The sequence below is a fragment of the Peromyscus leucopus genome, chromosome 13 (genome assembly GCF_004664715.2).
Source record: "Peromyscus leucopus breed LL Stock chromosome 13, UCI_PerLeu_2.1, whole genome shotgun sequence".
Lineage (NCBI taxonomy): Eukaryota > Metazoa > Chordata > Mammalia > Rodentia > Cricetidae > Peromyscus > Peromyscus leucopus.
Genome location: NC_051074.1, coordinates 6414043 through 6440933, shown reverse-complemented (window position 1 = coordinate 6440933; position 26891 = coordinate 6414043). Strand labels below are relative to the sequence as shown.

The 26891-nt window shown below is 47.2% G+C and overlaps 1 protein-coding gene across 8 annotated transcripts in view; it reads right to left on the bottom strand.

Moving 5' to 3' along the window:
• The window catches only part of Agap1 (ArfGAP with GTPase domain, ankyrin repeat and PH domain 1), a 461561-nt gene that overhangs the window by 146905 nt on the left and 287765 nt on the right, over nt 1-26891 (bottom strand). For all 8 annotated transcript variants that reach the window (XM_028880390.2, XM_028880391.2, XM_028880392.2 and 5 more), the window contains one exon: nt 12986-13154. In XM_028880390.2, the coding sequence (XP_028736223.1) occupies nt 12986-13154 (169 nt within the window). The remainder of the gene's footprint in view (nt 1-12985; nt 13155-26891) is intronic.

The following is a 26891-nucleotide window of genomic DNA, read 5'->3' as shown; positions in this document are numbered from 1 at the left end:
CACCAAGAACGGAGGAGCCACTGACCATGGGGCAGGTGACGGCAGGGAGGAGGACTCAGGCTGCCAGGGCTGGGTTCTAGAGGCATGTCCTATCCACGGCATGCCCAGCCAGAGGGGCCACCCGTGTGTGGACTGGGGGCGGGCACAGGAGGGCCACCGGGGCTGCCAGTGCTGACCACATGCACGCTCAGCTGCGGTCCAGAAGATTTCAATTTCTTCAGATATTTTTCGTTAATTAAATAACTAATTTTGTTTGCGTGTGTATGTGTGTTGGTGCGTCCTTGCCATAGTGTGCATGCGGAGGTCAAAGGAGCGAGCGAGAGAGCTAGCTCCAGAGCGACTTCTCACCTTTCACAAGGTGGGTCTCAGGAATCAAACTCAGGTTGTCGGTCATGTGGCAGGTGCTTTCATCTGCTGAGCCATCTCGCCAGCTTGGGCTTTCCACTTTTTACACAAATATTACATCAGTCACATTTACCCTCCTCCCAAAGTTACAAAACAAAAACCACTGCCCTGGTAGTAGTGAGTCTGAGGACATGACCCTGCTCTGAACAGTTTGGGAGGCTGGCGTCCCAAAACGGTCCCTGAAGCACCTACTTGGCTTTTCATTTGGGAACTGCCTCCCAAATATTCCCAAGAAATCCAGGGCTTACTAGCTACCTGGCTAGCTCTGGACTCAGGGAGGGAGTTTCCTGGAAAACTCCCTTCTGGGATCAGCTGGTGCTGGCCTGATTAGCAGGGGCAGAAGCATTACCATGCTAATCCATGTCTCCCCAGCTCCTCTTCCTTGATATGGATATGTGCGTGTGCTTAGCCACCCGTCTTGATGAGCACAAGCCTCCCTGTGTCAAAAGCCCCGATTCTCTCCAAAGAATAATTTTCCTTGTACTTACCTCCTTAAAGTGTAAGAGTTGATTTGAAAAGATACTTACCTCTACCATATGCTATTTTTCTTTAAACAATTTGCATTTCAAAGTGAACATGGCATTTATATCTGAATGAGCATCAGTATGTTGCCTGAACTGATCTCAGACGAGCGTGAAAAAGATGCTGCTTGTCTATTGAACAAGGATGTTTTCATCCCCCAAATGACATCAAAGGCACACTTCCTCTTTTAAGCTATAGGCTTAGTACATTAAAAATAGCCTGCTCTGATTAAAAAAAAATACATACTCTGAGAAGATGGCTTTCCACAGCGTTCAAGTATACATTCATCAACAATCATCCCTTTAAAATACATTTTCATCACCTATTCAATTTCTGTCTATCTTTACAAACAGGATATAACTTTACCAAAGAGTTTAACTAAAGAGGGGTTAAAAAAAAAAAAAAAAAAAAACAAGAAGACTTGGCTTTGGCTTTACTGATTAAATAAGGATGAAACAGTTAATTGCTACAGTTATTAGAGAGATGACCCTGAACTTCCATGCATGCCAGGAGACGGGGTGAGGCCTGAAGAGCCCCTGTAAGCATCAAGCTGGAAACCGAGAGAGTAGAATTCTAACATTAAACCCCCAAACCAAATCAAGATCAGAATCTAGTGGAAGAGAGTCCACTTCTCAACCGGGGCCTTCGCTCTACAGCCAGCCAGAGAACATGTCTCAGGTCCAGGCTCTCAAAGCTGACGGGGTCACTGCAATCACTGTCGGATAACAGAGGCTATTCCAATGGTCACATCACTTCAAGCTAGGCCTTCGCCATCTGCTCCATCCTCTAATTACAAGCCTGAAAAGACTATAATTCACAACACTACCATAAAAAGTGAGATCCAAATGATTTAAGTGCCCAGGAGAGGGGCTGTTCGCTCCAGTATTTGCATTGGAAAGCTGCCCTCCTTTTGGTAACCAGATTTCAGTCTAAGAGGATTTGTTTTTTCCAAGGACATGTTCAGTATCTTTTCTTCAGGTGCCGGAGCCTGGCCCTGCATGCTATGTGTGGCTCCTGTTTTGTAGACAGGTGCCATTCAACATGCTCATTACTAGACCTGAAGCTGAGATTATTTCGCTGTAGGGAACTAATCTTTCTGCTACTATACTTCCTATATTGTGTTTCTCAGAGAAAGAAAAGCCGGTCTAGACTTCAGTGCAGTAAAATGTATCTCATTACCAAATTCTCAGGATGACTACGCTCATATTTCAAAAGCCTAGAATCAGAAAGTTGAGTTGCTCCCTAAAGTCTGCAAATAGATAGTCCTAGTCCGATTTCTCTTTATTCATGATGCCAAAGAAAAATAACAAAAGCCTATTTTATTGCATAAATGCCTTAAAACGAACTTTGCCAGGTGAGTACTGTGAGTTAAGTCTGTTGGCATTGTACCAACCAGGACAGCATTTTACTGAACACATGCAGGTGTCTTCCTTAGCTATCACCATAGGAAAGATATTTTATGTTACACAGCTTGTACAAAAAATTATTGTGTACATGTGTGTGGGCACAAGTGTGAATGAGGGCCAGAAGACAATCCCAGGAACTGAACTCAGGTTGTCAGGACTGGTGGCAACCTTGACCTGCTGAGCCATCTTGCTGGCTCTGTGTTAGACATCTTTGACAGGAACTGTCTTCCTACACTGTCACACAGTCATCATGGAATGTTTAAACCCATACCTTGAGCTTGTTGATTCACTGTAGGCAGCAGGCATTAGTGCACTGCTCGTCAAGGCAGCTCTGGTTCCTTCCTCGGTCTCCCGAAGGACACTGGTTCGGGCTCTCCCAGCATAACTCCCAGAGGGTCAGGACTGGGTGAGCGGGAGATCTTTCTATGTTCTGGATAGATTTTCTTCTCAATGACCAGTGCCCCAAAGAGGACTGGACAATATTAGAACAAGGCGCTCCACAGTTTACAAAACAGATAAAGAACGTGGTAATGATGGCAAGATCATCCTGTGGATAATAACATGATCAAATTATGCAACCAGCCAAGCCTCTGAAGATCTTAGGAGTTAGGAGTCTCACCAACAGTGGGCTTTCCTTTCCCCTAGAGTCTATATACTGACTTTTAAGCAAAAGTTTAAAAAATGGCGGCACAGCAAATCCTTCAAGATCTAGGAGATCTGTGTGTGCTCCTCGCTCGTCTGGTGGCAGAATCTCACTGTCCCATCTGGTGACTTATGTTTGCTCTGGGGTTGCAGCTGGCTTCACTTTACATGAGCTCACTAACTCATCGGATGATGCCACCAGGGAGGCACTCAGCACTGGGGACAACTCAGTGACAGGCTCACTATTACCAAGATGCCAGAGGTCCGGTGATCTCTGTGCTAATGTGGCCAGAGGTGCGGTTTATAAAGGGGGAGTCGAGAAGGGAGATGAAGGTGTACGTGGGACACAAGGGGCGGTAAGGACTGGCAGGGGGTGACAGTGAGGGGAGAGCAGACTAGCCGCTAGCATTCCATCGCCAGTGACGAGTCTTCCTCGGGATGGCTACAACAGAGTACTGGCACAACTCAGGGGACAGTGATGAGCATCTCCCAAGGTGAGTTCCCATCCAAGAGACCTGATTTAGAAATACCTTCAACCCGTATTCCCATGGCAACGCCTGTTTTTGCCCCTAGCCACACCACTCAAAGTTCAGCCTTACAAAGCCTCCATTTTGCCGGTTTTCATCTGCTTACAGAGCCTTTGCTGGGAAAATCCTGAGGGCATTTAAGGAAAACCATCCCGAAGCTTGCTTGGCTCCAGCCCATTTCAATGGAACCACTATATGAAAGGATATCAAAACCTGAGCTTTTTGTATAAACCAACAGCATACAGTCATGTATTCAGAAAATTAGGTTCACAAAAACCTCCCAGGTTATTCATACCAGGCCCTTCTTATCTGGCTCAACTTCTAAAGAACCAAATATGTTCAGTCTCATTTGCCATGCCTAAATGTTCTTCTTTTTTTTTTTTTTTTTTTTTTTAATGTGTGTAAGTGTTTTGACTGCATGTTGCACACCACACGTGTGCAGTGCCTGCAGCAGAGCCCTGGACCGGAGTTGCAGGTGACTGTGCGCTGCCATGTGGGGGTGCTGGGAACCCAGGCCTGGGTCCCCTGCAAGAGCAGTCAGTGTTCTTAACCCTGAGCCATCTCTCCAGAACCCTTGAAAGAAGTCTTTCTCCTTCACGTGATCAGTGCAACAGGTGCCTTACACACAAAAAATACGTTGATTTCACAGGAGTATTTTGAGGGAGTTGGCTCTCGTCGCTCCCCCGGAAGAGGCCACAGTGGCCCTGTGGCTTTACCCTCAGAGGTATAACTATACCTATCTCCCTCTCCCTCTCCCCCACCTCCATCCCTAGCTCTCGTAGAACACATCTCATACCTCAAACAGAATGACATCACAGAACAATAAGCAATAGCGCTCTCATGGGAACTAAGGCTTTCCCCATGGTCTAGATGCGTTTCAGAAAGATAAAACTGTCTGCATGGTGGGTCCACACAGAGCCAGCAGCCAGGAGGTTGGGAGATGGCAAAATGTCAGGATGACTTTCAGTGGCTCTCCTGTGTCAGCTGGGAAGGCTGGCAGACTGAAGACTCAACTCCTACTGAGCTTCTCCCTAGCCCATGCTGAGGTCTGTCCACGGGCTGTTTTTCTAGAAGGCTGCTGGGGCAGCAACAGGGACCACGGCTTCTGCCCACCCCAGGCTCCTCGTACTGGCATGTCCTACAGTTTGGTTAGAGGAAGCGCTGAACCCATGCTTTCAAGGTGAGAAAGTTTCCAGAGCCGCTTTTATTTACTTGCAGGCTCACAGGTTACCATAGAAACGCATAGCTCAGGGCCCACAACATCCATAGCACATCTTGCATGGCGATCCCGTAGAATCTGGCTGCTTTGTCAGAACTTACACAAAATAACACTTCACCGATAGTTCAAGTTTCCAGGAAAGGTCTCCCAAAATTGGAAGCATATTCCCACTTCCTCTTGAATTACACACCAATGGTCTTGAGCAGAGGGTATGTCATTCAGAAGAAACAAACAAACAAAAATATCCCTTCCTCAATATTTATCACTTGTTTCTCACATTATGGAAAAAAAAAAAAAAAAAGCAGCTGGAAGATGAAGAGTGAGAAAAAGCAGCCTCTGCTCCAAAGGCTCAATCTGCCGGAAGCTCAGCGCTCGGAAGCTCAGCGCTCTGACTCCCTGTACCAGCACCCCATGGCCTGGAGACTTCAGTCTCAGAACCCTCACCAAACAATTATTTCTTGCCCAAAATTAAAGGGCCATCACAGCTTATTCTAATAGATCTATTTCCCAGAAGCAAGTATCATATGATAATTTGTATCTTTTTTTAAAGGAAAGTAATTCCCAATCAATTGCTTTGGGTGTCTAGTGTTCTTCCATGTTTCTGAAGGGTGTTTAGCAGAAGTGTCCATTTCCGTATCAAGGGTAGAGTGTTGCAACCAAAGTCCAAAGCATGGGGAATTCTGGGTAAGCAAGCAGCACCAGGAGAGGCCAGGCTGGAGGACCTCGGACCTGGTGCCGTGCTACAAACAGGCAGGGGACCCGCGGACCCGCGCTGCCCACCCATACACTGGAGTTATTAAAATGTTTTCTAGACCATTTGAAACTAAACAAAGAAAAACTTTGTCTCTCTGACACAACAACGGATCTCATTTGGACGCTGTGTTATTATTTTTTTTTCTTTAATAGCTATTACCACTGTAACAGCAGCTTAGCGACTCCTCGTCTGCAGTGTGAGCAGTTTTGATAAACAGCCTCTGCGGGCCACACAACGGGGATAATGTATCCTTAAGTACCGCCAATGAGCTGCCATTCTGCACAGCCAATTACTTCTGTGCGTCTGTCACTCAAAGGAAAAATGACTGAGCCCATTAGATCAAACCTTTGTCACTGTTCCTAATGCACTCTTAGGCCTCATTAATCTCCGGGAGCAGCAACAGAGCCGCCGGTGCCTCGCCGCCTCCCCCGAACAGGCCCACGTGAAGCCTCTCATGTCTCCCCCAAGTGCGCGCGTTAATCAAGCTCTCCTTATTGCCCCGGTCCCTGTCACGGCGGAGAGCGCTCCCTCTTAAATGCTCTCATTATGACCCATCCTTAGAGCCGGCTAAGTGGAAAAAAAGAGAGAGGGAGCGAGGGAGGAAGAGGACGGGAGAGAAAGAGGAGAGAGCAAGTCCAATCCCATTAATATTCATGACAATAATTAGTATTCTAGGTCACTGAATATTCATGCTATTAGTTTGGTTTTTTATGGGTTTGCTGGATGTCCTGATTGCTGAAGTGTGGAGAAAACAGCATGGTTGAGACTGTAGATGTCAACGGCAGTTCAATACTCAAAACACATTCCGTGTCCGCCCTCCCCCACGGACTCAGAGCATCAGCCTAGCCCTCCTGCGGGCTGGCCTGCCTCCAACTGCTGGGGACCTCAAGTGGGGGAGGCGGAGGAAAAGGGGTAAGGGTCCCTCTTATAGGGCTGAGGTGCCAACCTGGGCAGGATGAAAAAAAAATAATTGCAGAAACTCAACCAAGATACCTGCCACAGGAACAAGGAGATAAGCTGTGGTCCCAGAACAAAGATGTCGCAGCCAGAGTCATCCACAAACAGATGTCAGGGCCCAGAGCAGGGGAGAGGCCTCCATGGAGATGGAGAGAAGTCCCAAAGAACACTTCCCAGGCCGCCGAGCACTGCCATGTCAGTAAGGTGTCCAGTGGGGCACAGGATCCAGATATGCCATCTGTCCGTACCAAGCATTTCAAACATCATTCAGCCACCCCTCCCCCAGCTCAATTACTGTCACAAACCAACGAGAGGACTCTGGAAGTCAGGAGGCCAAGAGCACAGAGGTTAGAGTCCGGGGAACTGAGGGAGCTGGGGACAGACCCGCATGGGAGGCCCTAAGGTGCTGTTCAGTTCTCTGTTTCTGCCTGGAGAGTGGCTACACTCGGCTTGCCTACGTTCTACTGAAATATCAAATAACCCTAGGGCTGACAGAATTCTGTCACGGGTGTACCTACATTTGCCAAACCAGGTTGTGGCTAAAAACCCAGTAAAGAAAATATGAAAGGATATTTCAGTTCTTTCTCTGGAAGGATTTTAGGAATTAAAATTTGGGGAGACTCTCAAAATGCGGCTTCCGGTAATTCCCTGTTACCATGGCAACTCAGAGACTCTCCCATAAGCTTATAGAGGAAGAAACAGAAATGAAGCCCCTGCTGGGCATCCTGAGGGAAGCCACCTCTGAAGAGGGAGAGATGTGCCATGCAAGGGATTTCAGCCAGGTTGCAATCATTTTTTTTCCCCTGGATGCTTTCATTTTATCATTTATTTTTGCTGGAGCAGATCCTTAAGTAATTTTTTCAAAAACCTATTCAGACAGAAATATTCTATACCTCCATATGTAGCCAACCAAATGTCTTTATTATTATTATTTTATTATTATTTCTGTCCTTATTGGCTAGTAACAGTCAGGCTTGGAATAGGCTTCCAGGGGTCAGGGTTGTTTGTCCTGAGAAGGAGCACCCACACTGTCCCCCAGCATTCTGCACTGCTCTTAGAGGTCTACAGCCCTGGGCTTCTCCTTGGTTAGGGCTGCTCTCCCATCTCAGCATTTTTTAAAAAGGCTTTTTTTGTGTTGTGTTTGCAGAGTTTTCTCTTCTACCCCCTCAGTGTTTTGGACTTTTGATGGCCCTGCTCAATGGCAGTAATTTTTTCCCCGTAATGTCTTCATCAAAATTGTCTTCAATCATGCTTATTTCTACTTGATAATGTTTTAAACTTTTTTTTTTTTAACATTTATTTATTGTGTGTGGAGGTTGGAAGACAACTTGCGGGAGCTGGCTCTCTCCTTCCACCAGGTGCATCCTGGGAACAGAACTCAGGTCGACAGGTTTGGTGGCAAGTGTCTGTCCCAGTCAAGTCACCACACCAGCCCTATTTATTTACTTATTTGAGATGAGGTTTCTTGTATTTCAGCCAGTTCTCAAGGTTGCTAGGTAGTCAAGGATGACCTTGAACTTCTGATTCTCCTGCCTCTACATCTCCAATGCAGGGACAACAGGTATGCTCCACCAAATCCAGGTTATGTGCTGTTGGGGATCAAACTCTGGGCACCATGTATTAGGCAAGCAGGCTACCAGCTGTGCTAGGACCCCAGAAACATATGAGGAACACAAGGTTAACCAGGTAGCTATCATGATAATGTGCATTTCCTGTTTCCCAAGGCCATGGCAAAGCTGGACATTAAGATTATAACATTTCCAGCATTTTCAATGTGTGACATGCAGTCAACACTGCCATAGGGAAAAGGAAAAAAATCTCTAAATTTAAAGTTACAAAATGCATAAAAGTAAACAATGAACTAGCACTATATCTGAGAAACACAACACATTGATATCCCCAATACAAACGAAAACACAGCCCTGTCTAGGTGTGGTAATACACACCTTTAACCCCAGCACTTGGGAGGCAAAGGCAAGAGGACTCTGCGAGTTTGATGCCAGCCCAGTCTATACAGTGAGTTCCAGGACAACCTGGGCTAAACAGAGAGACATTGTCTCAAAAAAACCAATCGACCAAACAACAACAAAACCAAAACCCTGCCAACAGCAGATGCACTGGTCTGATGCACCGACTGATGGTTGCACTGACCTTAGCTGTGTGCTTATCTCCTGATTCTTTGATCCCACTGAGGCAGTGGGCTCTGGAGGGATAGCCTTGAATGGTTCCCCTCACCCTGTCTTCACAGCATTAATCAGGGCTAGGCACATAACAGATCAAATAACCACAGAAGGCAAAAGAATGTGTCTAAATCAGAAACTGGATGGTAGAAATTAAGTCAGCTCAGAACAGAGTTAGGGATTATGGCATTGGAACTGGGGATACATTTTTGGATTCAACTAAAGCAACTTCGATGACATGGCTGGATACTGAAAAATAAAAACGAGGGGCTTTCTTCTATGGTACCACCTAGATCACGTAACAGAACTCCTCAAAAAAAAAGATCAGCATGGAGTGCCGAAGTTTTTGAAGATGGGGGTTGACAAACCCTACAGGAGTGGAAGGAGGAAAACCACTGGCCAATCCTGAGGGTGTAAAATTAGTCTAAAGAGACCCAGAGAGAACAACGCAGCCCATCCCCTGCAATCAAAACCAATGCCAGGCCCTGGGATTCGGCTCAGTGGGGAGAAAGCCCGCCTGCCTAGCATGCACAAAGCCAGGGGTACTGTGCCCATCAGAACTACATAAGCTAGGTATGCTGACACAGGCCTTTATTTCCAGCACTTGAGAGGCAGAGGCAGGAGGATCAGCAGCTCAAGGTCACATTCAGCTATGTACTGAATTCCAGTATAGTCTAGGCTACATGAGACCCTGTATTCAAAAAAGGGAATAAACAAACAAACAAATAAATAAATGAGAAATAAATAAATGCCAACCAAGATGGGATTATTTGGTGGTGTATGGGGGTGTTTTGAGTCACTACGAGGTTATGTGAAAATAGAAATAAGTAGCAACCAATTGGAAGAGCTGGAGGTATGGGTGGGATGTTCAAGTGTTACACTGCCATACAGAACTAAATCTAGACCTAATACAATGTGGTAGAGTTACAGCATAAGACATCCATAGGAACAGTGCATGGAACAGATTAGAACACCTGGAAAGTGCATTTCGTCACGTGATTTAGTTGTACACAGAAGAGACTTAGAATTAATGAAGATCTTCAACATAAGGACATGTGGCTGTTTAAATAGACAATTTGCTTATATTTCCTATCACATATAATGGATCCAAACAAATCAAAGGTGAATTAGAAGTTAATGATATTTTTTAAAGGGAGAGGATTTAATAAAACAATAATAAAACTTGGAAATAAATGTTACTCAGCTGTGAACAGACTCCAGACCACTAAGGATCTTTGAATAGCTTAATGTAGAAACCACAGACATCTGAGTCACAATTTGAACAAATAGGAAAAAAGAAAAAAAAAATACTATTTGCAAATAAGACCACAAAGCAAAAGTAAATGAACTATTATATTTTAAATTTTATACGTATTAAAAAATACCAATATCTTCAACATATAAAGAGCTTTTCCATATCAACAAGAAAAAGGATCTATTAAGCACATGAGACGCCTGGGTTCACAACTGTTGGGAGAGACTAAACACACACAGCATGAGTTGTTTTTACCCTGTTGGTTCTGAAAATGACAATTAGAAGCAGCATCATGTGGGTATTTTATAGAAAATATTTCTAGACGTTATTTTGGAAATATACACCAAGAAGCTGACAGGCTCACTGGCTGAGCCACGCTACTCATGGCTACTGGCTGAATCAGGAGGCATTGAGTGCAGAGGCTTAGGTATGTGCACACCCCAGGTCAGCCAGATGGATAGATACCTCAGAGGAAGAAAACCAAATAACAAAGAAATCACCAAGGGAACCAAACATTCCCAGCTACTTCAGATTCCCCAAACATCCCCACAGCAGAATCCAAGAATCGAGAGTGTCCTCAATCATCATGTTCAATTATTTGACAAATAGCTTCAAAGAACTATTTTTAGCTCAAGTCCATCCACATCGGCAGAGCATCGGTCCAGTTTTCCATGCCACCACTCTTCACACTGAATGTTTTATGAATAACAATATCTCAAACACAGGGAACTCGACTTTCAGAAGATAACTGATAGGATGAGAATTCAAACCCAGCAAATGTGTTGATTTCTTAAGCAAAAAATGTGTTATTTTAATGTCCAGGTCTAAGAAGTCAATAAATTAAAGTTTCACAACATTTTGGTGAAATAGCCATCTCTTACAGTACTGGACTCACAGTCCTGCCTCATGACCCAGGGAATAGACTGGCAAATACCTGGGGCATGTTCTAGAGGTCTTACCAACTCTTACTAGAAGCAGACAATGTATGCCTCCTGAGGGGGCTGCACTTCCCAAGTATGACTGGACCTGAGACACGATGACTAATGTCACACCCCTACTTCCCTGTTCCACCTGACATCTACAGAGCACAGAATCAACCAGGTGCCCTCGCAGATTAACACAGTAGATGGTTGTCAAGATCCTTTGTCATGAACCTGAGGGACTTGACCATGCAAACGGGTCTTACTCATGCCTCAGACCCTGAATCTGCCCAACAGCAAGGCTTTTCCTGTGAATGAATCTGAGGTGGGGACGCATAGCTCCAGTCCTTAGAAAGATCCAATGTGTGGTCTGGTGTATGTGCCCTTTTGTATTTCTCACTTGGAGAGAAACATTTCCAGCTCCTTAGGACTATCATCATGCAGCACCCAAGGAACTCAAGTCTCAAGACTAAAGGTCTAGAATCTTAACTTTGTGCATTGGTTCTTCCGCTCACCATTACTGTTTCCTTATGTAGGTTTCCAGGAGGTTCCTGTCTCCCACTACCTGGAGCACTTCCCTAAGCCCCGCCTCTCCTTCCAGTCACAGAGCTCTCAGCCCTCCACAGCTGCTACCTTGGACTTCCTGTGTCCACCCCCAACCAGAGGGACAGCCTCCTTACAGTCTGCAGTCTGCGTCCCTGGGTTCAGGAGGGTGGGGAACACTACAACGTTGGGAAGTGACTTCAGTCAGCCACTTAATGTCTACAGAGTGCCAGTCCTGAAGGACAAATACCTGTAACTTTTGTCAATTTAAAAAGAACTTTCAAAGTATTACAGTCCCTTAACAGTTATCGAGCGGGTGTTCTGGATGTTTTCACAAAACTCCCACATATAGGTTTATTAAAAAGGGACGTAAGTAACTGCTTGCTGCCATGAATGAAGGGTGGACGGATACAGTGTGACGAGGTAGCTGGCAGGTGACTGCCATGTACAGGGATTCTGGAGGTCAGGGAGTCCAAAGCCACAGTGACAATAACTTTTGGAACAAAACTGGCCAGTGATAAACATCTCATGACTACATGAAGGGGTGACGTCATGTAATAAAGTACGGAGACTAACTTTCTCTTCACTCCAGAGTTTTTCTTCTTCCTGGGGCACCATTTTCCTCATCATCGTTTTGGGATTGATGGGAACAGGTTGGAGAGCATCAACCTTACCCTTCTGGAAGGCGCTAGTCCTGCCCTTTGGAGAGGCCAATTTTTAGCTTGATTACTGTCTTCAATGGTGCTGACTTGGCCCCTTCTGCGGGGCTTTCTTCTGGCTGTTGACACAAGTAGGCAGCATGGTAAAGACCTGGCTAAGATACCAAGAGGCACTGTCTGGGGGAGCCCACATTCGGCTCTCTGTTACTCCATGTTAGCCAACCAGTCCTTCACAGTACTGGTGGTTCAGAAATGAGAGAGTATTCCCAGAAGCCAATACACACGCTAACATCTCCCGCAGAGCAAGCCCCAGGAGACTGGGCCCAGTAGGAGAAGGGCTTTGTTAGAGGAAACAAGGAACCCTCCCGAGCAGCTTCCAAATGCTGAGAGAGGACTCCAGCTCTTTACCTGGCTCCTCTGAGAAGCCATGGCATGAAGGCCCAAACTGCTGTCAATCACCTACAAAGACACTTCAGGAAAAACAAACACAATGCCAGGTGCTGCGAACACTCGGAAGCTGAGAATTTCCAAACACACCAAATTCTTGCAAAACAAGACTTTCTCTAATCCCGAATGGAAAACCAAACCAAACCAAAACCAAAGTTCTTGGAAGAAGAAGGAAGAACAAAGTTGCTTTAGCGGACGAGAGACGCTAGTGAAGAGAGCCAGGGCAGCTGAGCCGTGCACAGGTCTGCGCACCTTGCTCACAGCTCTCCCAGGACTGTATGTGGAGTTACCAGACGCTCTACCTTTACAGCCGAATCCTCTCCTTACACGACCTCGGCTAGCTGATCCACACACGAAACTGCTCTCAACACCCAGCCCGGGAACTCCTCGGACAGCGAAGCTTGTGCGGCTGTAGCCTGCTTGCTACCGTTCACAGAACAGATGCACGGAGGAACCAGCCCAGGGACGCGGTTTCAAGCCTGCCCGAGGCTACCCCGTCTACCTGCAGCAGGACCTCGCTCCTCAGGGGCACCTGAGGTGGGAGCTTACCTGAATTTGGTGAGATGTGTAAACTGCTCATGTCCTTGGACAGGCCATTGGTTTTGGGACTGGAGATGGGCGCACAGGCTGATGTGGCTCGGGGCGGCCTCTTCCCTGGCACTTTCACAGTGGTTCTCAGGAGGTCAATCTCTTTGCCGTGGACATTCTGCATGTAATCCTGTGTGAATGTCAAACACCCAAGAGAGATTAAGGAGAGGGTGGGCCACAGTGCGGGACACAAGGCCCTACTGATGTCATGAGCTGCAGGATGTGGGTGACATCATTCTCATTGAAACCCGGCTAGGCATCTATGTTCTGATCTAACCTGGGACCATGAACGGGAAGACAAACAGCACCAAATCCTGGTTCTCTGAACTCCTGCTTTCTACATCAGCTTAGGAACCTAGGCTAGTGCTGTGACTTCTGAGTAACAGTCATGGGGTGGGAGGAAAATTCATGAGAACAGTGTCCAAAGTTTAAGGATGTAGCTAAGGTGTGCTGACTAGTTTTATGTCAACTTGACACAAGCTAGAGTTATCTGAAAGAGGGAACCTCAATTGAGGAAATGCTTCTCTAAGATCCTTAGTGATTAATGGGAGAGAGCCAGCCCATTGTAGATGGGTTCCATCCCTGGACTGGTGGTCCTGGGTTTTGTAAGAAAGCAGGCTGAGCAAGCCATGAGGAACAAGCCAGTAAGTAAGTAAGCAGCACCCTTGCATGGCCTCTGCATCAGCTCCTGCCTCCAGGTTCCTGCCCTGTTTGAGTTCCTGTCCCGACTTCCTTCAAGGATGAACAGTGATATGAAAAGTTTAAGCCAAATAAACCCTTTCCTCCATAACTTGCTTTTGGTCACAGTGTTTTATCACAGTAATAGAAACCCTAACTAAGACATGAGGACTGGAGGTGTTTGAGGGACTAGAGGCAAGGTATTAACAACAACAACAACAACACACTCACAAGTGGACACCAACAACAACACATTCACAAGTGGACACCAACAACAACATATTCACAAATGGACACCACCACCAACACATTCACAAGCGAACACTCACAACAACACATTCACAAGCGGACACTCACAACAACACATTCACAAGCAGACACTCACAACAACACATTCACAAGCAGACACCAACCAGGATGCATGTTTCCCTTTTAGCATCAGAAACAACACCCATCAAGTCTCACCAACATGATTGCTTAATTGTGAGCTGAACAAGGAGGACAGGGACAAACGTGCCAGACTGCATGGGAAGAACTACGAGCTCTCAACCCTACACACAGAACTACAGGCATGTGAGGAAGGCCGGGAGGAGGAGAGGTGCCTTCTCCAGAGAAGGGCACACCGATTGGTTGTCCAGTGCCAAATGGTCAGCCCTGGAAAACACGCATACAAGCAACATTGTAGACTTCAAAGATTTTATTTGGGAATGTAGATGCAGGTACAAATACATATATGCATGCAGTCACAACTGATGACAGAAGATGCCAGAAAACTGAAGGAGAGCAGGGAGGGTTTGGAGTGAGGAAAGGGAAGGGAGAAATATCATAATTAAAACACAGTTTCAAGAACAAACAAACCAACCAGAATGAGCGTGCTAGGGCTTCCACGTGAAATGCCCCACAGGCTCATGTGTTTGAACAACTGGTCTCTGGCTGGGAGCGTTGTCTGGGAGCGTTGTCTGGGAGCGTTGTGGGGCCTTTAGGAAGGGAAGGCTTGCTGGAGGGAGCGAGTCACCAAGGACAGGGTGTAAGGCTGAAGAGGCTGGCCTCACTTCCTGTCCACTCTGCTTCCTGAGTGCAGACACAACGTGACCAGCAGCCTCCCTGCTCTGAGGAACTGCCTGCTGGAACTGTCAGCTAAAGTAGAAACCTCATCCTTCCCAAACTGCTGCTCTTCAGGCATTTGGTCACACTTAGACAGGAAACAAAATAAAGCAAATCAAAACCTAGAAACAAATCCATCAGACCCTCGGCCCCCGTGTCAGAAGCCAGCAGCCAACAACTATCAGGGGGTAGCCTAGGCTAAATCATGTAACAACCCATTGCACAGTGGAACCCACACGACCTGGGAATAGCTGAAGGAAGGGGATGGCAGGCCAAGAGTTTGGGTGAGCATCTTCGAAAATGGACCATGTGCCAAAAGCTTAGCTGTCAGGCTGTGGCGCTCTCGGGCGGTAGTGAGATTTTAAGAGATGGGAGCTGGTGGTGGTGGTGGGGGAGTTACGTCACTAGAGGTGTGCTCTTGAAAGGGACGCTGGGAGGCCAGTCTGCCTTCCCTCCCTGATTCCTGCCGTTGTGAGGTGAGCAAGTGTCCCTGGCCACGATGCGCTGCTCCAGGCTCAAGGCAACAGGGTGAAGTGACCATAAGGAAAACTACAAGCCAAAATATAACACTTTCTACCACAGAAGTTGATTGTCTCAGGAGGATTTTGTCACAGTGATTGAAAGCCGAGGAGTACAACAACTGATCCAGGGTGCCGGGGCTGCTGGGAACATGATCCTTCTTCTCCATCATCACCACCACCCTCATCATCACCACCACCACCATCACCACCACCCTCATCATCACCACCACCACCACCACCATCACCACCACCCTCATCATCACCACCACCCTCATCATCACCACCACCCTCATCATCACCACCACCATCATCACCACCACCCTCATCATCACCACCACCCTCATCATCATCACCACCACCCTCATCATCAACACCACCATCATGACCACCACCCTCATCATCATCACCACCACCCTCATCATCATCACCACCACCCTCATCATCAACACCACCATCATCACCACCACCCTCATCATCATCACCACCACCACCACCCTCATCACCACCACCACCCTCATCATCACCACCACCCTCATCATCACCACCACCATCATCACCACCACCCTCATCATCAACACCACCATCACCCTCATCATCACCACCACCATCATCATTGTCACCAGCAGCACCACCAGTACCATCATTGTCTTCTCAGTGAGGCCTCTTACTTACAGACAGACACAGCATTTTACACATTCTGGATGTCACCCCATCACATACCAGAGAAGGATCTATCCTGAATTACTCTTAGGTAAATAATGTTTCAAGTATTTTAAGAGGAAGGAGGACTAGGAAAGAATCGGGAAATAGGATTTTGGGTAGACCCAGAAATTTGTGTTTGTTCTCAGCGATTACATCCAGGTTGGGGTAACATTAGGAGAAGCGACCATCTGTCTTACATGTTGGCTGAAGGGCCCAGCAAGCTGGAAAAGTGAGCCGGTTGTTCTGAGCACCTAAGTGTACAGCGAACAGATGCAGACAGATAACCCATACAAGCAAAATGGGACGGTCAGGGAGGGGCCTTAGTCTGCTGGAGAAGCGCGAGGCAATGCATACGGACGGGGTCGTGTGGGCACAGTGAGCGGCATGGAAGTCATGGCAAATCTCCCAGGGCTCCTGGGGAAGAGGCAGCCATCTCATGTAATCGCAGAAGGATGGCCATGGCCTAGCAGACAAGTGTGGGGAGGCACCTAAGATGGTTAGCTTTGACTGTCACCTTGGTTAGGCTGAGAAGTGTCTAGGAGCAGGATGAACTGAACCTCAAGGTATGCTGTCAGGGAGTTTTGGAGGCTTAGCGGAGGTTGGAGGACTGTCATGGGCACTGGAGGCACTACGCCACATGGATAAAGCCGTTGCGGGATTTACTCTCTGGTTCCTGGCCACCCTGATGTGAGCTGTAGTTCCCAGGCCCCTCCTCCACAATGGAAAGATGTGGATCAAAGATGGAGGGGGTTACCCTCCCTCATCAAGTCAGTCTGAAGGACAGTGTGGACTCTGGTGGGAGAAGCCGGCCACTGAAGACAGCACACGGATGTCCACCGGGGAAGAAAGGGTCGTCAGCCAGGGCAGGTCATTAGAAAAGAAGGCTGCTCTCATCTCCGATGCCGGCTGCCATTAACACCCACCCCGACGACGACGCAAGCCCAAGTTCCCAAACAGAGTCATGCTTGCGAACGGCGCACTCCTTCTTGCACGGTTACTGCTTTAAAACACCAACTTGCTGTAACTTTCTCCTTTAATGCCAATTCTTAACAAATTAAAATACAATAACAGGAGTGTAATTGAGCATTTATTGCTTATGAGTTCTAAAATGAGGCTAATCAGAGAGTGACTAAGCCCCAGCGTGGGCTCTTCTAATAGGCATGTTTTAACATACAATAACCAGGATATTTTACTTAAAATTATTGTAGAAATGTAGAGGCTGCTTTCTGGATCTGAACACGCCAAGGGAAGACATTTATCTTGAGCCCAGCATGGGCTGGCCGATCTGTTTTCTTGCCTGTGTTAGGCAATGCAAGCTTCAGAATTGGCTCGAAGAAACTTGAGCCCCAGAGGCCTGGGAAGATGGCTCAGTGGTAGAGTGTTTGCTGGGCCTGAGTTTGACCTCTACCAGGCTGCCTCTGCTCTCACTGCTGGGGAGGCCTGGACAGGAGCACCCTTGGGCTACCTCCCCAGCCACGTTAGCTGTGTTCCAGGTGGAAAAAAAACTGAGGAAGACACTCAACGCTGACTGTTAGCCTCTGTAGATCTGAGCGCGCGCGCGCGCGCACACACACACACACACACACACACACACACCACCCAACAGGATGGAAAACAGACATTCACTTGGCAATTCCTATATTTCCATTCCGCCTAGTTTCTTCTCCCAAGAGAAAAACTGCCCGGAGTTTGATCCTGCTTCTGCAAGAACAGGGCCTTTTCATCTCTCCCCAGCTTGGTACTTGAGGAATTAAAGCTGCAACCACTAAACAATGTGGTGCCTTCAGAAGCGGACAGGCTGTGCAGACCCTGGGTGGGTGGGAGGTAGGGACCTCGCTGGGTGAAATAAAGACAGCAAGCTTATTTTGATATGCAAATACTACTCAGCCACCCTTCTCCACGTTAGCAGCAGAAAATGCTGATCGAAGATAAAAGGGGAAAAAACCCTTTAACAAGGCATGAGGGTAATTCAAAGCCAAGTACTTTTAAACAGCACTTAACAAGTCCCTGGGGCCCACTCAAGAGCCAGGCCCCCCAGACGTGCCATCTCCTGCCCCTCAACAGCTTGAAAAAGTAGTAATTGCAAACCTATTTGCATTTTTCTCCTCAACTTGTCCACGCTTATCATGCGGATTCTTTTTTTCCAAGCAGGCGCCAGAGCAAAGGGACCTGTTCCCGAACGCGCCAACAGCTCGGCGACCATGCCTTGCTGTCCCCCTGTACCCTGAGCCTGCACCTTTGCCTTCCCCTGTTTTTTACATTTTGCTCCTAATTATGTTGCATCTATTGCCGTACACTTAATTAGCTGCATTAATGTGATTTCTTTTCACATAGTCAAGCAATTAAGAGCTATGATTGAGTTTCATTCAATTAGCCTCAACAAACATGCTAATTGATGTCCCAGATGCAAATGAGGTGCAATGAGAGAGACCTGCTCGCAATTGAGAGCCACATCAGAGACCCAGAGCTTTCAGCTTGCTGACAGAAGCACAGTTTATCGCGGATCCCGCCTTCTGTGGGGGTGGCCTGAGGAGAAAGGCAGGGGCCATTAGCGCCTCTGTGTTCCAGATCATTCTGGATACTGAGAATTCACTGTTTGGCTGCTGTACAATGTGGCCTCACACTTCACAGACAGGCGTCCCTGGACTGGGAGCTGATCCGCTGGGTAACGTTGGGCTGCCGCAAACAGACGGCTGCTGCACAGACCCCATCAGCAGACAGTTACAAGTCTGTCAAGAAATTTCCCCCCAAGAACTTCCAAAGCAATCGCAGCCATCCCCGAGCCCTCTGTGTGCGTGATGGCCTAGATGTCTTCAGTAGAGGGGAAGTTCATCTTCGTCACCTCTGGGGCATTGGGCACTTGAGTTAAGCACAAAATACAGCAATCCATCAATAGTCCCTAAAAATATTCTTAGCAGATCGATTCCGGCTGCCTTGCATCTGGAGGTTCCTTTCAGGCGTCTGTGAAGGATGGTTTGCTGATGCACTCACGGGCTTAGCCGGGGCACTTGACACGATCTGGAGGCTGGAGTGAAATGCACAAACCATGATCCGCACCCCCAAACTGGATCTACCATAAACACGAGGCCCGGGGACCACAGCAGCAGCTCTACTTACTGCAAGTCCAGTTAAGAGAATCAATGAATGCCATTTTTTTTTAAACAGATAATTTTTTAAAAGAATTACAGTGCTTAAAGTCAAATGTCAGACCAAGTAAAGGAAATCATTGTTGCAATTAGATTTTCCCAGGATGCTCTGGCTCCTAAGCATAACATGTTGGTAAAGTTGCTGCTTTACCACAAAACATAATACTTTGAGACAGATAATTTTTATAGACATGTTGAAATTTGTTTTCAATTTAAGATTACATTTATTATCTTTACTTACTTTATTATCTCTCTCTGTGTGTGTAGTTCAGAGGAAAACAGCACTCAGTTCCTCAGGGTCGGCAGCAGAAGCCTTTACCTGATGAGCCATTTCCTTAGTGTTACTTTACTTTTGGACACAGCCAATCTAACTGATCTATCATCCTCTCTATAATTTATCTTAGCAGTCTTCAAAGTGTGATCCTCCATGCCTGTCAGGGGTTCCAGAGGTCAGTGAACAGCTCAAAATAGTTCCAGAAGGTAATCCCCCCCCCCCTTTTTTTAAAGTTTTTAAAGACAGGGTTTCTCTGCATAGCCCTGGCTTTCCTGAAACTAGCTCTGTTGATCAGGCTGGCCTTGAACTCACAAAGATCCACCTGTCTTTGCCTCCCAAGTGCTAGGATTAAAGGAATGTGCCACCACCACCCAGCTAATTTGCTTTTTTATAAATAGGGTAGAAATTTGTTCCGATGTTGCAAGAGTGACTGTAAACTGCAAGAGCAGTTTACCTACGACAAAAAGCTACTTTTCACTTTGTGAATTTCAACTGGTGAATAAACACTTGTCATTTTCTGAGTGCTGTCCCAGGCAGGGTGCATAAAGCCTTCCTCCAGGTCTGACAGTTACTGGGTGCCTCTTTTGGAATTGCCAGCTAAACTAGCCACTTTTTAACAATGTTCTCACCTAACATAACAACTGTCACACAGACTACATTTATCCTTTGGGAAATTACATGTATTTTCATGAAAAAACAAAAACAAAAACAAAAAACAAGAGTCCTTCAAGGAAAATATCAGATAGTATTGGTGACTAATGATGAAACTTGAGCTTCCTTGCAAAGAATAAAAAATTTAAAGCCTTGTTTCTTTCTCACCATGAGCCTAGTATCTTTCAAATACTTTACATTTTCCGAAAAGACTGGCTGTGGTATTAATGAAGTATGTGGATATTATAGATTGAAGGGAAGTGTCACTGTTCGGAAAATCTACACACTTCATTTCAGGAACATCACTATAGAAGTGACCGATGCATGTCGCCTTGTGCATGGATGCAGGTGGCAGGCATGTCTGCATAAAATACACAAAAAGGTCATCCACAGTGCAGTGCAATGGGCATTAATGCATCAGAGAAGGCCGTGGTTTGAGATCCCACAGTGCATTCTGAAGCTCTAAGACGCACATTGTGTTTCAGTGCATCACTAAAGAGCCACACTCAGGACAAGCTGAAATGGTACTTACTATACACCCCTCTTCTGCCGTGCGAGTGGACGCCTTTGTCCTACGCTCCAACAAGACTTTGTCAGGTCTTAAAGAGGTTTGGACGAGTGCAAAAGAACATTGCTACTTCACGGCATTCTTTTGGAATCTCCTCCTTTTGTCTTGTTTGAGCGATGTTTATTGACCTAAGTGGGGGAGGCACATGTGTGGCCAGGAGACGGCTTCTCTAGTGTCTTCTCGCCCTCTACTGTGCGGCCTGCTGGGATCCAACTCGGGTAGTCAGGCCTGGCAGCAAGCACCTTCAACTACTGAGCCATCTCACTGGTCCATGAACTCTGTTTTCATAAAACTATCATCTACATGAACACAGAATGTGTGGGGCCTTGTTTTAAAATGAACTTCAACATTTAAAGATCTTGTTTGAATGTTTGATGTGAAAACATAAGATTGAGATCTTATTTTCACTATACTTTGAAAACATCCAGGTTCAAAAAGGAAGCCTTAGTTCATTAACTTCTATTCTAAAAAAAAATCTCACACAAAAAGTGTATGTAAGAGCAGCCATTGTTAGGTACACTGCTATTCCCAAACTCCATTTAGTATTTTTTCAAAGGAGACTAATCCATAAAGACAGATATAGCACCAGCCATTCACTGAGATCAAGCGCATGTGAGAGCCCCACACGTATGAATGATAAACAATAGACTCATGCATAGTCACGGGCAGAGGAGAGGCACATGCCTAAAAATACCGTGGTGGAAATGCTCAAGGACTATGAAGAATCTTCAGGCCACATCCTTTCAGATCATGGAACTCAAAGACGACAATTTCTCCTTCTCTCCAAAGGGTCCTGGCCACAATAGCAAGGTAGGAGGCAGCTTCAAAGCCACACAATTTCTATGAGGAATAATTTTGTTTCCCAAGACAGCTGACAGAATTCCAGCGCTCTACTTTCATAAGGGCCGTCCTGAAGAAGGCCACTCGTCAGTGCACAGGCGCCTGACCCTGGACCACTGTGGGGAGAAGGCAGCTGGTGAATGAGAATCTATCAGTGACCGGACTAAGGTATCAGTCAGGGGACTGTGTGTTTTCTCTGATGAATTGGGTCTGGGTAATTACGGCACTCATGGTGGCTGGTGGGACATGGCTGGGGTTCAGTGGCAGCACACTTTTCCTACAATTGTACAATGGTGGCCTCACTCCTGCACTTCGGCAGGGCAAACCTCTCCATTCTGTGGATTACCGCAGCCAGCATCCAACCATGGTGGGCAAAAGTCCAACATCAGCCCAGGGGGATAGGTTATTGTAATATAAATCAAAATAGCAGAAAATCCCACAGTGAATTATGAATATACCTTTGGCCCCTTGATTGAATCCGTCCTGATTGACTTACTCTACCCAGAGTCTTCTCATTTGAGGCTCGACTGAATACTACCCAGCTGTAACCCATGCGTGCTCAAACTTAGTCTGTACCAGGCGAATGCTTCCGCTACGTCAAAGACTGTCTGCCTCTTTAGGAGCGGCAGGCACCTCGGAGGGCAGGGCAAATTCTACCACAGCAAATTGAAAGGGTAGGGTAGTGGCCTTTGCTAGTGGAGGACTTTAATATTTAAATACCAGCAGAGCAGTGGGTGATCTTCCTTCCCATCTGTGAGTTCTATAGAAGTGTTCATCACAGTGGTGGCTGGCTAGCCCGGAAGTCTTGAAGACTTCAGACAGTTATGGAATAAACTGGCCTAAAGAGATGCTCCCAAACGAAGAACTGACTCAGGAACAGCAGGCTTTGACAACGGAGGGTACCGCGTCTCACCTGTTACTTGACCTAAGGGGGCACTCAAAGGTCCCAACGGAGGCACGTTTTGCCCACCACGGATTTTAAGTACTTCTAATTTCTAAGCATCCACATAGGCCTGCTTAGAAGGATCTGTTTACATAGCTTTCCAGGTGCTACTTTCTCAGAAGCTCCCCCGCTTCCTTTCCTGCCCATAACGTAGTTTACAGCACCCCAGACAGCTCCAACTTGCATGAGGCACAGTGACTCATGATTTCCATAATCTTATCTCTCGCACAGAGCTATGTTTGGAAGACAACATGGCCTCTCCCTTAACTGGAGCACAGGTCTCTTCTGAGTGGCCAGAGTGACACCCCCCCTCCTCATTTGCTGTGCATGTGGGGCAGGTTTCTTCGGTATCCCGGTCTATGTGTCCACACAGATCAAGGTGCCAGAGCTCTTAATAAATAACGCTCTCACTGCACTTTCCCAGGAAAAACACTGACTTTCTCTCTTCCACTTTATACAGCTATTTCTTGAGCTAAAGGTGTTATTCCCAACCTTAGATAGCAGTTCTGACGTGAAAAGCCATTAGGGGTGACTGTGAATCAATTTTTCACTTTACAGTATAGGGGAAGAAATTCCTTGAAATGCTGACATTTTCTACTTTTTCTCCCCTCCTCTTTTTGGTGGGGGAGGCATGGATCTGGCAGTCAGACATTTTTATTGCAAAACGCTGTCTGGAAAAGATGCAAACTAAAACCTGCTAAAATGCAAGGGCAGAAACCCCCCACAAAACTAAGGGGGAAAAACAAAAGGCCCCTTCCCTTTGCTTATTGAGTTCAGAGGCATAACAGGCTGCACCCTGCAGCAACCGGGAAGCTACACTAATTTTAAAGCCATAAAACGCTATCAAGTGCCCCGCGGGGCGGGAGACTCTGAAGCTAGTGGCACCTAAATAAGACATGGTTCATTTCCTTCGCAGCTTAGCCTAATGTAATCATCAGCGGTTTCTTAGCCTAGAGTTGTTAACAGGCAAGTAGCCGGCGCAGAGGCGGCCCTCCCAGCCACTGAGGGGCCGAAGCTAGATTGCTGTTGATTAGAAAATTTTTCAGTTTTGACAAGCACTTAATGAACATAAATCGCACCTTGATTGGTTTCCTTTCGGGGCCACGGGCACACCTGAGCAGATGGGAAGGGGCCTCGCCGGTGCCACCCCGCCCTACCTTGCGAGACCCTAGCAACAAGCCGGCAATCAGGTTATGAGCCATAGAAGAAAATATTTATAAAATAGAATAATGAAATTCAATTTCGCAGAAGAAGAGGGAGAACATTTGCTACCCCCTCGGCCAGCCTCTCCCACTGAGACCTCGGCGGTGACTGTCACCACAGGAAAACACAGGGTTGTGATTTATCTGCCTTTCTGGGGAATTTCTGGCCACAATTTGTAACACTAAAAGGAGAGAGAGAGAGAGAGAGAGAGAGAGAGAGAGAGAGAGAGAGAGAGAGAGAGAGAGAGAGAGAGAAATTGGGTACAAAGGATGGCCATTGCCATGTGAGCTGTTATTTGGTGTACTGATAAGGCAATGTCTCCTGGAGTCTTCTAGAAGCCTAAAGACTCAGACCGATGAGCCCCACAGTGTGGTCTGTTCTCTCTCTCTCTCTCTCTCTCTCTCTCTCTCTCTCTCTCTCTCTCTCTCTCTCTCTCACACACACACACACACACACACACACACTTCACTTATTCATTTTACTAAAATAAGCAAGAAGACAGTTTTCACCTCAGGAAGCAGCTCAGGTGGAAATCTGGACATCTGTGTTCCGTTTTGACAAGACTGTCCACTCTTCCCCACTCACAATAACCCTCGTCGACATCAAGACAGGATGGATGCAGAGGGAGCGGGCACATTATTTTGGCCGTTTGCATTGACTTAATCTGGTGCGTGCCTGTGTCCATGTATGTGGGCTCACACATACCACGGTATGCATGTGGGGGTCAGAGGTCACCCTCAGGTACACCTCACTTTCCACCACGAGAAAGTCTCTTCTTGTTCTCGATGGCATTGCATTAGGTTGGTCCTCAAATGCATTGGAGGGAGACTCCTGTCTCTGTCTCCATCACATGGAAGCAGCCCTGGATTACGCTGCGGCTCCTGTACTTGGCTTTACATGGGTCCTGAGGATTCAAACTCAGCTTTTCCCACTGCACACAGCATGTAATCTATCCACTGGGCCATTGCCTCAGCCTCACTTTATCTTTAAATCTTAAATGCTGCCCAAGACCTGGAGCAGCATAAACAAACAAACAAACAAACAAACAAACAAACAAATTCCTCAGAGAAAATGAGGCTTTCATGAAGACTGACTACGTGTACAAAGGAGCCTGGGTGTCCTGGGGGCCTGCTTCCCAGTCACAGTTGCAGATATCCCCCAAACACCGACACTGTCACATCAAAGTCATCCCACGGCTGTGGCACAGGTTAAATGCTTTTGCAAGGGATTTGGATGAATGGTAAAACTATTTACCAGGTCACCCAAAGCACAGGTAGAAGGTCTCCCTTGTCCTGGGGGAGACCGTGTGACCATGGAGTGGCTGGAGAGAGGATTCTGGATGGCCAACGGAGTTATCAAACTTCCATGATTTATCATACTCATGACTGAGCCTGGAGAATGTCCCGTGGCTTCTCTCAAGCAGGGCCCTGGAAGGCTGGGTGACTCTACAGTACAAACACTTCTGTAGCTTTCCCACAAGTAGAGCTGAACACTGAATATCTCCAGCTCTAAGGAGTCATTTCCACACTTCTCCCCTGTGGTTTCACAAGTCACTTTCCCCAGAGGATGCATGCATTAACTCAACATGCTCTGACCCTACCATGGAGAACTTGGACACGCCAGCTAAGCAGTCTACCATGGAGGGCCTTAACGGTGGCCGAACGGCCCAGCTGTTATGCACATTTTATTACAATTAAAAAGCAAAGCAAGGCACCCTCCAGCTCCTCTCCATCAATCACACCGGGTCCTCACAGAACAGAGTCTACAGGGACTATGTAATCTTCCTGTTGGCTAAAGGCATCACTGGGTAGATTCTTCTCCTATGACCTCAGGAACTCTACCCCTGCAGACTTAAGGGCAGGCCAAGTGTGTGGGTGCACTCTGTGCCAGCCCATCCATCCATCCATCCATCCATCCATCCATCCATCCATCCATCCATCCATCCATCCATCCATCCATCCATCCATCCTCCTCACCCCACCACCCGCTCACTCAGCCATCCATTCCTCCACCATTGGCTCACCTCTATCAACCAGTCCACCCATCCCTCCACCAACCTATCTCCTTTCTCATTACCTGTCCCCCTGCCCATTTATCCACCCACTCTACCCACCTATCCCTTTATCTACTCTGTCCATTCCCTTTATCCACTTACTCACCCAACCCCACCTGACAGACACGAGAGATATGTTGGTGGTATTATCCACAAGGCCTGCAGCCACAAGTTGCTCCCAGTCCTGTGGAAGAATTTGGTTTTGGAAAAAGCCAAGAGAACAGAGAAAGGACCCCATGAGGCAGGGTGAGGACATGCCCAGAAGGGCACTCCAACAGGTCTGATGAAGGGCATGTCCAGGGGTGGGGGCACAGGAAATGATCCTAGCAGAGGCAACTGCTCCTGAAGATGTGGGGGCAGGAAGACAGGCAAGTAGGAGAAGCTGAGAGGAAGCTCCGAGGTGCCGGAGGCAAGAGGAGCAGGCCAAGCTGAAAACACACTTAGGAGCCAGGGTGCCACCCTCAAGGCTGCGGAGAGCTCGTGTGGTGTGCTCATGTCTGGAGGACTACATGGAGGGAAAAAGAAGAAAAAGACGAGAATTCCACGAGGAGAGGGAAAAAGCCAACACAGAAGTGATGCTCTTCTCCGGAGAGCTGGAGAGCAGGCAGGCTGCAGCCAACTTCACAGCAGGGGGTTACTCCAAGCAGGAGGCAGGAAGGGGGCCTGTGAGTTCAGGGGTGGTAAATGCGACACTTCCTCTGTCCCTGTGACTCCTGACAAGTTCATGTAAGAGGAGAATTGCTTCTGCTCACAATTTCACTCTGGGCCTGAGGGCAGGGCTGTGGGAACATGCGGCAGGGGGAATGGTCACGGCATGATTCTGGGAAGCAGAGAGAGAGAATCAGGAAGGGGCCAGGCCCAATATCCTCTTTCTAGAACCTGACCCCAACGCCCCTTTAGAGGTTCCATCTCTTCCCAATGGAGTATCAGGACTGGAAACTACACCCCTAACATGGCTTTTAAGGGACACTCAGCAGAGCATCAAATGTCACCTGCAGTGACAATATTCACGGGTCAAGGACCTTGAGGTGTGGTCCACCCACCATGGGCCCACAGTCAGGCCCCTGCTAGAACGATGGCATGAGTTTCAGGGAAAACAGGCTTCTGCACATCCAACACTGAGCCTCCATCCCAACACGGAGGGAGCTTTGCCCCACGAGGATGCACTCTTGAGACCCAGAAAA